This window comes from Rana temporaria, chromosome 4 (genome assembly GCF_905171775.1).
Source record: "Rana temporaria chromosome 4, aRanTem1.1, whole genome shotgun sequence".
Lineage (NCBI taxonomy): Eukaryota > Metazoa > Chordata > Amphibia > Anura > Ranidae > Rana > Rana temporaria.
In genome coordinates, this window is record NC_053492.1 from 225338466 (window position 1) to 225351906 (window position 13441).

At 40.4% G+C, this 13441-nt stretch overlaps 1 protein-coding gene across 3 annotated transcripts in view; it reads left to right on the forward strand.

Moving 5' to 3' along the window:
• The window catches only part of FAM135A (family with sequence similarity 135 member A), a 149604-nt gene extending 139858 nt beyond the window's left edge, over nt 1-9746 (forward strand). For all 3 annotated transcript variants that reach the window (XM_040349914.1, XM_040349916.1, XM_040349915.1), the window contains 3 exons: nt 3780-3890; nt 6701-6814; nt 8389-9746. In XM_040349914.1, coding sequence (XP_040205848.1) covers nt 3780-3890; nt 6701-6814; nt 8389-8594 — 431 coding nt within the window. In that variant the 3' untranslated portion in view covers nt 8595-9746. The remainder of the gene's footprint in view (nt 1-3779; nt 3891-6700; nt 6815-8388) is intronic.
• Nucleotides 9747-13441: the final 3695 nt, after the last annotated feature.

The following is a 13441-nucleotide window of genomic DNA, read 5'->3' on the forward strand; positions in this document are numbered from 1 at the left end:
GCATTTCTGAAGAAGAACAGGGTGAAAGTGATTCAGTGACCAAGTATGTCTCCTGAACTGAACCCAATCAAATGCCTATGGGGAATTCTGAAAGTTGAGCACGCTCTCCATCCAGCATCCAGGCTCTCAAAGAGGTCGTTCTTGAAGAATGGAAAAAAGATAGCTGTTGCAATATGTCGTCAACTAGTTAATTCTATGCCTAGAAATCATGGAGGTCATATAAAATACTAAATGTAGTAGTTTTTGATGTGGGGTGTATTCATTTTTGCATCAACTAATTTGAGTAAAATTAAAGATTTTGTAATCTAATTTATATTATTCATGTAATGAAATAAACAAATGTTCTATGTCAAAATTTTGGAAATTGTTCTTGTGTTCATTGAGATATTGATTAAAATCCTACTTTTCAAAAGGTGGTACTCATTTATGCTGAGCATTGTGTGTGTGTGTGTGTGTGTGTGTGTGTATATACAGTATTTCACAAAAGTGAGTAGACCCCTCACATTTTTGTAAATATTGTATTATATCTTTTCATGTGACAACACTAAAGTGACACTTTGCTACAATGTAAAGTAGTGAGTGTACAGCTTGTATAACTGTGTAAATTTTCTGTCCCCTCAAATTAATGCACCACACAGCCATTAATGTCTAAACCACAGGCAAAAAAAGTGAGTACATCCCTAAGTGAAAATGTCCAAATTGAGCCCAAAGTGTCTATTTTGTGTGCCCACCATTATTTTCCAGCACTGCCTAACCCTCTTGGGTATGGAGTTCACCAGAGCTTCACAAGTTGCCACTGGAGTTCTCTTCCACTCCTCCATTGTCTGTAGGCAAGACACACTTGTCTTTGTACGCCTCACTTGCTTGCTGCCACCCACACTTGACACCATCTGAACCAAATGTATATGTGTGTGTATATACAGTATCTCAGAAAGTGAGTACACCCCTCACATTTTTGTAAATATTTTATTAGATATTTTCATGGGACAACACTGAAGAAATTACACTTTGCTACAATGTAAAGTAGTCAGTGTACAGCTTGTATAACAGTGTCAATTTTCTGTCAGCTCAAAATAACTCAATGTACAGCCATTAATGTCTAAACCACTGGCAACAAAAGTGAAAATGTCCAAATTGGGCCCAATTGGCCATTTTTCCTCCCCTGTGTCATGTGACTTGTTAGTGTTACAAGGTCTCAGGTGTGTATGGGGAGCAGGTGTGTTTGTCTTTGGGAAATAGAGGTTGTCTTTGGGAAATAGACATATGACTGCTGCCAGCATTGCTGCAGAGGTTGAAGGGGTGGGGGGTCAGCCTGTCAGTGCTCAGATCATACAACGCACACTGCATCAAATTGGTCTGCATGGCTGTCATACCAGAAGGAAGGCTCTTCTAAAGATGATGCACAAGAATGCCCTCAAACAGTTTGAAGACAAGCAGACTAAGGACATGGATTACTTTAACCATGTCCTGTGGTCTGATGAGACCAAGATGAACGTATTTGGTTCAGATGGTGTCAAGCGTGTGTGGCGACAACCAGGTGAGGAGTAAAAAGATAAATGTGTCTTGCCTACAGTAAAGCATGGTGGTGGGAGTGTCATGGTCTGTGGCTGTATGAGTGCTGCTGGCATTGGGGAGCTACAGTTCATTGAGGGAACCATGAATGCCAACATGTACTATGACACACTGAAGCAGAGCATGATCCCCTTCCTTTGGAGACTGGGCCGCAGGGCAGTTTCCCAACATGATAATAACCCCAAACACCTCCAAGACGACTTACTGCCTTGCTAAAGAAGCTGAGGGTAAAGGTGATGGACTGGCCAAGCATGTCTCTAGACCTAAACCCTACTGAGCATCTGTGGGGCATCCTCAAACGCAAGGTCTCTAACATCCACCAGATCCCTAAAGTCATCATGGAGGAGTGGAAGAGGACTCTATTGGTAACCGGTGAAGCTCTGGTGAACTCTGCTTAAAAAAATATGTTGGTGCTGTGAACAAGGCTTATCACCAAAACTAGACTGCTGCTGACTGTACTCACTGTGAAGGCTTCACAATAAATACGATTGATGTTATGGAGTTGCTGGCTGCTTCTTTTACTCAGTGCTTAAAAAATATTGGTGGCCACACAAAATATTGACACTTTGGAACCAATTTGGACATTTTCACTTAGGGGTGTACTCACTTTTGTTGCCAGCGGTTTAGACATTAATGGCTGTGTTGAATTATTTTTAGGGGACAGCAAATTTACACCGTTGCATTGTAGCAAAGTGTCATTTATATATATATATATATATATATATATATATATATATATATATATATATATATACACAGATACATAAAGAAAATATTTGATGCTAGGTGCGTAATTAAATAACAAATGAAAAATTTGGTGGAAGATATCCTGCAGCCAAGCACTATAACCCTGATATGGGGTACAAAAGCCAGGCCTTGTAAATTATCTCATGAAATTACACTATTTAAATGCTTTACTCAGTAAGTTACAAAAATATTAACAACTTTATTAATCCCAAAGCCCCTCCTCCCCCAATGCCTCCAGCACACTGTCATATTTACCATTCTGGAGCCATGGGGGTCAGTCATCGGATAAAAACAAGAACTCTCCTGCGCTCCGGTATTTTTGGAAGATAATATGGGATGGTAAAGTTCAATTGAAACTTTTGAATTAAAATTTAGAAGGTATCTTCTATAGTCTTGCAGCCCTCCTCAGAACCGTGGGAATTCATAAAACTGAAAGAGAAAAAAGAGAACGGAGGGCGCACCGACCTAGTGTGATACTGATAAGATTTTAATAAAAAATGTTAAAATAAATCATCGTACTCACAAAGGGAGTGTAAAATCAGGCTTTAAAAGACAATGCAGCAAAAGTCCAACACCATCGGCAAAACACGATATTTACTTCAATCAATGACAGTGTGGGAACACTGCAGTGGGAACACTGCAGACCACCAAGCTCTGAGGAAAGGGGTACGCCCCCGAAATGCGTCCAGCCCTAACAACGGTCATTGATTGAAGTAAATATCGTGTTTTGCCGATGGTGTTGGACTTTTGCTGCATTGTCTTTTAAAGCCTGATTTTACACTCCCTTTGTGAGTACGATGATTTATTTTAACATTTTTTATTAAAATCTTCTCAGTATCACACTAGGTCGGTCAGTCATCGGTACACACTGCGGGCGGACCAAGATGTGCAGCAGGAGAGGGGCACTCCCAGACGGCTCTTTATGCAAATTGAAGTGCACGGTCTGTGTGCTTTGCGGAGATGTGTAGCAGGAGGGAGGTGGAGAGGGCGGTCCCAGGCGCTACTCTTTACTGCCTATTGAACAGCACGCTCTGCGAACCTGGGTTGGGATGTGCAGCAGAAGGTGAAAAGGGGCGGTCCCAGGCAGCTTACTGTATGTATAGAAATGGCAGCACTGCGAGCCTGGGGGGGGCGGGGGGGGGGGCACTGGCTATACATTCCTGAAACTACACAGCCCTGCCCATTCTCGCCCTCTTAATTCGTTTACTCACCAAATGCGAGGGCTGTATGTATGTATGTGTGTGTGTGTGTGTGTGTGTGTGTGTGTATATATATATTTCATGTTATATAATTTAAAGCTTTTGTTGATTTTTAGACAGCTGTGGTTGCTGGACTGTTTGGTAATGTAAAAGCTGACTTTTGTAAGAAAAACCAACCTAATTAAACAAATTATAATTTCTACATAGACTTTGCAACTGGCATGAAGTTTTTGGCACTGATGTATATTGTTTGTATTGCAGGCTTGTGGTTCATGCAGAAGTGGAAAAAATCTGGCTCATTATTACAGCTGACTTGTCGTGACCACTCGGATCCTCGACAAACCTTCCTGTACAAACTAAGCAAGAAACCAGGTATTTTTGTTTGAAAAGAAGCTTCTTCTTTTAAATGTGCAAAAGTGCCTTTCTGAAACTAATCTGCTGTCGACCATGTAAGAAGTGTGCATCAGCAAAAGGGTGGGCTTTAAAGTGGAGGTTCACCCGGAACTAACATTTTTTAACCTTAGATTCCTGCTCATTTTGTCTAGGGGAATCGGCTAGTTGTTTTAAAATCGAAGCTGTACTTACCGTTGTAGAGAGCGATCTTCTCCGCCGCTTCCGGGTATGGGCTGCGGGACTGGGCGTTCCTATTTTGATTGACAGGCTTCCGACGGTCGCATCCATCGCGTCACGATTTTCCGAAAGTAGCCGAACGTCGGTGCGCAGGCGCAGTATAGAGCCGCACCGACGTTCGGCTTCTTTCGGCTACTCGTGACGCGATGGATGCGACCGTCGGAAGCCTGTTGGAAGACTGTCAATCAAAATAGGAACGCCCACTCCCGAAGACTATACCCGGAAGCAGCGGAGAAGATCGCTCTCTACAACGGTAAGTACAGCTTTGATTTTAAAGCAACTAGCCGATTCCCCTAGATAAAATGAGCATCAATCTAAGGGTAAAAAAATGTTCATGGGTGAACTTCCGCTTTAACTCCCACAGGCTGCATATACAGTATATGTCACTAGGCAGCCAATGCTTGTGCGCTGAGAGTTCGGTCACTGTGTGCTCCCAGCACAGCAACCAAGCTGCCAAAGACAGTTCTTGGTCCTCACGAACGACCAGTAGCCAGCGGGGTTGGCTCTCAATCATGTGGCCAATTTTACAGCCAATCACAGTGGTCACATAATGGCCTATCCTTCCCATCCCACCACACATAGAATCTCAGAATCTTTTTAAAGGGATGTGTGGTGAGAGGGGTTGAAACCCAGTTGAACCTTCAGTTTATATTGGGTAATACATTCCAGGTGCATCAAAACAAAAGGTGTTCAAAGTCTTACAGCTAATTTATTTTTATTTTTTTAATAAGGCAGCCACAGCCTGTGGACTGCCAGCAACTGCAGAGTGGGACCCTTGATCTCTGTGTAAAATCTGCATCCTCATTGCAAAGGTTTGACACGCTCCCTGCTTATTTAGACTTCCAGTTCTGCAATCGACTGATTGGCAATCTATGGCTTTTACTCATGAAGGGGGGTGTGTTGGATAGCTGCAAATACATTACTGTTTCCACACAGGCAGCAAGGGTCATTATTACAGCTGACTCTGCTTCGAGCTGGCAAGACACATACCATACTTTTTCTAAACAGTCTAGCTGATATTATTTTTTTTAAGAAAATTGCTGTAGGACATTGCACACCCTTTGATTTTGATGCACCTAAAATATATTTAGCTGATTTAAACTAAAGTTCAATTGGAATTGACCCCCATATTTTTGGTATTTATTATTGCTAGGAGCCTGACATCAGTGCCTACTCCTACCATCTCCCATTTCTCTATACAATGAGTTGAAACCCTAATGGCAACCGATTATCTTACTAAAGAGAGAGAGAGAGAAGTCAGATGGTGTGGATTAGCACTGAAGTTGGGAAATTACAGCTCAAGTAATAAACTTAACAGTAAAGGTAAACTTGTTCAGTTAAAGCGGTGGTTCCCCTAAAAATAAACTTTTAACATTGCTTTTCCCACATTAATTACGATTAGAATCGGCTGGTTTTATTAAAAAAAAAACGTCCGTACATACCGTTTGCTATATTCGTTCTCACCGCCACTTCCGGGTACGATGCTGGCGGTGGGCGTTCCTAATTGATGGACAGGCATCCGACCGACGCATACATCGCGTCACGAGATGCCAAAAGAAGCCGAACGTCGGTGCGCATGCGCAGTATAGAGCCGCACCGACGTACGGCTTCTTTCGGCATCTCGTGACGCGATGTATGAGTCGGTCGGATGCCTGTCCATCAATTAGGAACGCCCACCGCCAGCATCGTACCCGGAAGTGGCGGTGAGAACGAATATAGCAAACGGTATGTACGGACGTTTTTTTCTTAATAAAACCAGCCGATTCTAATCGTAATTATTGTGGGAAAAGCAATGTTAAAAGTTTATTTTTAGGGGAACCACCGCTTTAAGGGTCTCTTGTCCAAAATATAGACGCCCAAGAGTGCCAAGATGTGGGCAGAACTCGGTCCCTAATTCAAGGTATGGTAAAGGAAATAATGCCCATGGGACTTTTTAACGTTGCATCAAGAAAAAAGTTAATACCACATTACATAAAATTATGCATCTTTTTATTCCATATTCAGGTTAAAAATAGACAAAATGAGCAATGCATATGTCAATGAAAAAAATTATAAAAGATACATATCAAGGTTGATGTACTGTATATTTGTACATATAGGCAACATTGCACAAATGGACCAATAGGTAAATGTTGGACCATATCGCGAGGGTCTCTTGTATGTTTGGCACAAAAAGATTCCAATTAAAATACATTCTGAGCAGATGTTATATTTTGTGCTTCAAAATGTATAAAGCATCCAGTGATCACAGCATACCATGTAAACCATTGCTGCTTGTGCAATCTCAATGTAACATTTTCAGTGAGACTTTTGACAGATATGACTTCTCAGAACAGTATTTGTTAACAAATATGTAGTATGTGGGCCTACAAAAGAAATCCTATTAAAAAAAATATTTAAATGGGTAGTCCATTGCACTACAGCCTATGCTTGAAATGAACTTTTGTGGCCAGCATGATACTCCCTTATTTCATCTAAGCAGTATTTTAAAATGCTTTTGTAAAAAATGAAAACAAAACTTGCTTGGCTATATAATGTTTTATTTTTCTCAGGTCTGGAGCATTTCAGAAATGTGGTACTGGTCAGTTCCCTACAGGATCGCTATGTACCCTATCACTCTGCCCGTATTGAAATGTGCAAAACTGCTCTTAAGGACAAACAATCAGGTGGGGAAGCTCACATTGGAGCAACGTATTGTCTATATTAGAGTATATTTTATAAAATTGTTTTATATACAACCTATAGCTTTGCCTAGGTTTTGCGTTTGTGTATTTGAGTGTTTAATGTAAGCCTTTACTTAGAGTTGTACTCCTATAACAAAGTGGCTGAATTCCTGATTTTTCACACTTTCTAAAATGTGATGGTTTTGTATGGTAGCATTCTTCCCTTTTTTTTTTTTTTTTTTATACAGCTTGACATTTTACTGAGCTTCGGGAGTATAGCTATCACAATATTCCTGGCACTCTGACTGGAGAGAACTTACTTTCTCACACAGCAGCACCTGCTCCGCCCGTCCTTCTGTTGTCCATTTACAGAAGGCTTGGTATTTTGTGAATGGGTTCCATAATAAAGGGTGCTCTGTGATGGGGTGGGCAGAACTTAAATTAAAGGCATATGTCAACAATGTGGCATTAACCTAGATGCACTTAGCCCATAGTAATCCAGAACATTTTAGAAAGTGTCTGAATTCCTGGAATTCAGCTTTCACTAATACTCATGCCACGTACACATGACCGTTTTTCCGGGTTGTGTGTGGGCTTTAACGACGTGAAAAAAATGCTCAGAAGCAAGTTATGAGACGGGAGCGCTCGTTCTGGTAAAACTAGCGTTCGTAATGGAGTAAGCACATTCATCACGCTGTAACAGACTGAAAAGCGCAAATCGTCTTTTAACACAAAATCAGCAAAAGAAGCCCCAAGGGTGGCGCCATCTGAATGGAACTTCCCCTTTTTTCAGTGCGTCGTACGTCACCGCGCTTTGCTAGAGCAAGATGAAATGGGGGTGTCATTAACAATGTATTGACACTCACCACAGTTCGCATATAGCAGTGAGAACTACCGTGCAAATGTTCGGTGCGATGTGGGAACCCGCAGTGGATTTGCAGGGTTCCAGCATCGCACAAGTATGAACCGAGCCTTAAAGCGGAGCTCCGCTGAAATTATTTTTTTATTAAAAGCCAGAAGCTACAAATACTGCAGCTGCTGACTTTTAATATCAGGACACTTACCTGTCCTGGAGTCCAGCGCCGTCCGCAGCAGAGGACGAGCGATCGCTCGTCACTCTGCTGCCCCCCCGCCATCCTCTGTGAGGAAACCAGGAAGTGACGCGCTCCGGCTTCACTGCCCGGTTCCCTACGGCGCATGCACGAGTCGCGCTACGGCTGCCGATTGGCTCCCGCTGTGTACTGGGAGCCGAGTGTTCCCAGAACACAACGGGGGGGCCGACGGGAGGTGACGTCATGCCTGCAGTCTGCCCGAGACTGTGTGGCCGGAAGTGGGTGCAAATACCGGTCTTTAGACAGGTATCTGCACCCCCCCCCCTGAAAGGTGTAAAATGTGACACCGGAGGGGGGGAGGGTTCCGACCAGCGGGAGTTCCACTTTAGGGTGGAGCTCCACTTTAAGCAGTGCTGAAAATCAACCAATTTGTGTTTGGGTTTACTTTGATGTGCATAGGAAACCAAAGTACATATAGCAAGTGTCCTTTTATTTAACAATGATTTAATTTATGGTATTTTGCAGGGCCGGTGTATGCTGAGATGATCCAAAATATCCTTCTACCAGTTCTGCAGAACAACGACTGTAATCTAGTGCGATATGATGTAATTCACGCTTTGCCCAATACAGCCAATTCTCTCATTGGACGTGCAGCACACATTGCAGTTCTTGACTCTGAAGTATTTTTGGAAAAATTCTTTCTGGTCGCTGGCCTCAGATATTTTCAGTAGAAGAAAGGACTTTGCCAGATGCTTATGTAATACCTCATTAACAATAAATCTCAAACTATGTGGTATTAAAGTGTTAGCTGCCATTGTATTTTGAGCTATATTTATATATTGTTCACTTTTTCCTCTCCTTTCCTCTTCTTTACTGGAAGATCATTTATATCATCCAATTTGAAATACGTTAGTGGTTTATTAATTTATATTTTATGGAAGTCAACACACCTCTACAAATTTAAATGGAAACTGGTTTACCATTTCCGAATAGATTACAATAAATTTGTCAGGACATGGCTCAATTGTTTTCACACAGTCTAGAAATTTTCTTTTTATGCAGGCTGCTCTGTTCCATGAATCTGGTGGAGTTTACCCATCAGTGCAAAATGGATATGCTTATCGATGTTTTGCACAAGCAGGCTGATACGTGAGGTCAGCTGGACTGACCATGTTAACCCTCAGTATGCTTCTTCCATCCATTTGTCTCATAATAGCTGTGGAGGGCATGGTGTGATGTTCCTTCCCTTATATTATACATTCTATCTTTGTATACACTGAAACATGTTTATGTTGTTCGGTGGAGATGTTTATGTTGAAGAAGCATGACATTACAGAATGGATTTCATTTACCAAAGTTACCTAAATGCTTTTACTGGAAGTAGGTTAAGGGTTTAATCACTGCTGAGTATTAGGCTTATGTGGCCTCTTTCAGGCAGCTTTTGTTCTTTAATGATGGAGAATCTCGCTCATTTCACATTGTATGGACATTAAATGATAAGCAGCATATTCTTCATTGGCAAAATGGACAACAGTTATACAGACATTTTATATTTTCTTTTATAGTGAATTATTTTATGATAGTGTTACAAATTATGTGATTTCTTCATTGCTGCAATTCAATAGGATTTCCAGCAGTTGGGCACCTGTTTGTTTATCCAGGTATAAAGCAGAAAGCTACATTGATGTCTTCACACAACGCTGTGCCTAGACAGTTCATACATTTTTGCATCCTATTGTAATCTAAGTCGGAACACTGACAAGCTTGGTGAAAATGTGCTTCTTTATCTAAGTGAACTGCTGCATGTCCAAGCATGCTTTTCTTGGGAACAGATTTGGGCAGGGTTTATATTACACATGCTAATCTAATAATTTTATGATAAAGAACACAAAAATAAAAACCAACATCAATGTCAAGAGCATGCTAACAATATCCATAATGTATCATGATATAATAATGTTTGTAGCACAATGCTGATTTTTACCAAATAACAATATTACCTATTTGCGTTCCTCAAATTAGTGTTTTTTTTTTTGTTTTTTTTAACCTCGGATTCCTATTATGCTCTGCACAGTTTACAAACCATATTGGACAAAGAATGGTACATAATTATTTGCATCATAGACAAAACTCTATGGATCTTGGTAAATCCCAAAAACGTTGGTTGGGCCAAGTGTAGTGATTTTGCTGACAAAACTGTTATGTAAAGCCAGCTTAAAAAAATATTGGAGCTGTTATTGCCAACTAATTTTGGACATGCTGTCGTCCTGAGATTTTGCTGCTCGGTGATTTACTGACCTGAAGCAAAGATGTACCTGCTGTGCACATGCTTGTTGTGGCACAAAAACTCATTATATAGTGAAGAGTAACAGCCTTGCAATCTGCAGTTTTTGTTTTGATTGGTTTATTTCAAATCCTGATCGGTCTGGAGATTTAGCGTAATATGTAATAAAAATAATTGACATCATTGTTATGCCCTGGTTTGTGTAGCGACAGAAGCACTGCCAAGTATCCTGTACATTTATTACATGTAGTCCTGCTAATACTGCTTGTCTCTGCTGTTAGGATGTTGAGACGTTAAGACACCTGCTATTACAGGTGTATGTGCCAAACGTACTCAGGTTCCATCAGTTGTAGGCTGCCATGGGGTGGACTAGGACTGCTTTGCAGAAAGATCTTCTATGGTTCATGCATTTCCCCTAGATTTTGGGTTGCTTGGTTTATAGAATACGTTTAGGTTAAGTATTTGATTTAGAAAACCAATTTAGTTCAGTTATAAAAGCAGTGAACATGACCTGGCCCAAAAGGATTATATGGGTAACCGTATTACTGAAGTGCAGGCACCATGTTGCACTTACCTTTGTTAGGCTTTAAGCAGATCCCAGAAAGCTCCATAGATTCTAGGCAAAGGCAAATTGTGATAAAACATCCAGATGCTAAAGTCTGCTCCTGGCATTTAGTTATAAAATACCAGTGCCTCTAGTGCCTACTAGGCAGAATGGCAGGGGACAGGCTTGGTGACAGGTTGAGGGCCTCTTTACAGTTCTTGCCCTGGGTTTCAAGAGGACTTCACAGGAATACAAGAATCCTACTAGCACTGTTACTTGCAGACACCACAAAGTGCCTCCACTTAAAGCAGTTATATATTCCCAAACCTATTTCTTTTTAGTCACCTGTAAGGCAAAAGCCATAATGAGCAAGGATGTGGTGCATACTAGCTCATTATGAAATCCTTACCTTAGAATAAGGCATCGGTAACTCACCTGGTCCACACCGAGGTAGATGACATCTTGTCTCGGCAGGTCTTCTGGGTATTGCGGCTCCAGCGCTGTGAGTGGCTGGAGCCGCAATGTCACTCCCACGCATGTGCGCGGGATATTTCTTTCCGGCAAGGTCTGACGTCTGCCGGGCCTTCAGCCGAGAATCCCCTGTGCGCATGCGCTGCTGCAGTCAACGGCTCATTGCGAGGGGAATATCTCCTAAACCGTAAAGGTTTAGGAGACACTTTTTTTACCTACAGGTTTAGTCTTTTTATAGGCTTACCTGTAGGTAAAAGTACCAAAATTGACTATACAACCACTTTAAGCACTGTTACCCTTTTAGGTGGCAGTCTTGTTTTTATAAATTTACCTTAAAGATGAGTTTCGAAATTAAATACTTGAATGAATTTATTAATCTTAAATGTCTCCTAACATAAATAAGAGGTCCAACCTAAACAGCTTTCAGTTGCAAGTTTCTTCTTTAAAAAAAGAATGTGATATTAAGCATACATTTTTATATATATTTTTTTTATGTCTTATTGATCGGATCACTTTAGAATAAAGCCCCTTAAGCTTTACCACAGTACTTTATTGCCAGTAGATGCACTGGTGGCACGTTGTAAAGTAACCCATGGAACTAAGTCCCTTGTGTATCTTCATTGACTGATTGCTTATAGGGCACCTATCCTGTAGGTTTTCACAGTTGTTTTTGAAGGGTTTATTTTCTTTTCCTTTGGCAACATCCAAGGCAATATCAGCTTCACTTTTTTTGCCCTACATGATTTGAACTTCAGCAACATAATAAACTAGTGGGTACTTTTTGTCATCACAAGATACTTTTCCTGTAATGGTACCATATTACTGCAGCTTTTCTGAAAATTAACACAGACACAACTAATTTGTAAGGACAAACTATATTTTACTTTTTAGTAATGTTTTTGGACCTCAAACTGGTAAAAACCTAGCTGCTACATTTTTCAGTGATGCCGGCAAATCTGAAAATATCATGGTCATATCCTTATTTAGTTTGGTCATGTAACATGGAGATTTTATTTATTCATGACCTTACTTTAATGTGAACCTATTGCTAGTCACAGTAAATGCACCGTAAATGGGAGTTAATCCACCATTTTTTACATATCGGTAGAAACTACTGACATCGCTTATGCATGTGGCACATTGCACCTTGGTGATATTTGTAGTTTCTACTGACTTGTTAGGCAAAATATTGCTTATGTCCACCAAATGGCTTAGGTTTTCCATGAGTACTGGAATGCCAAATTACTGGTAGTTTTTGCATTTCTTATAACTGTTGCCTTTCCAACCATCTTCGCCAAAACCTTCCACATAGTATCATCTTCTTGTCTATTCTCCAGAACATCCAACATTATTGCAATACTCCCCCCATGATTGTCATAGAGAAGTTCTATTAACACATAAAGTATTGTAAATATTCAGAATGTGCGTGGAACAATAATAGCCTGTTTGGTGATTTGGATAAAATGTTTTTTTTTTTTTCATATTGAAGAATGTTTAAGGTCTGTAGACTCTCTATTGGTGCTTAATAGCTCTGAAGAACAATATTTTCATGCTAATGTTTTGGGATTTATGCACTGACAAAAAAAGCTGTGTACTTTGAACTGTAATTATTGGACTTTTTTTGTCTAAATATAAATATGTGTAAAATGAATGCATGTTTCTAAGTATCAGTCTGTTGCTGCTTTTGGTTTTAATGGATGCCTAAATAAAATAAAAATAGATATATTTTCTTTTCCAAACCTTGATCATTTCCAGGATTCCACTTATTGGGAATAAAATGGAGAACCTGACATTGATATATTTTTAAAATTTCTTGTATGATTTAATGTATTCTTGCTTGTAGGGGAGGCAAACAATTGTGAACTGAACATATAGTCTGTAATGTAAAGTCCATCAATTCATGAAAATAGTGACCAACTCACTGAGGCAAGTGTTCCTTCAGTGGTGTTACCAGTGTCTAGTGCCCCATAGCTTAGGGAACAACATGTCTGCCATTATTGAGAGGACAGATACACTTAATAGTTCCTGGCTTTGAGCAGACTCTGTAAGCCCACACTTCATCTAGTAACAAAACTGGGGTTGAAGCATGATCATTAAAATGTTTCTCCATTAAAATCATTGTACATTTTAATTCATGGAGCATTCTAAAAGTAAATGAGTGGCTGCAGTGCTTTTAATACGGGGATATGGGAGACAGAGACACCACTGATATAGCATGGAGAAGTCTTAAGCAGAAACTGGGGATCGACATTAAGTGTCATTCTCATTATCCATATTGC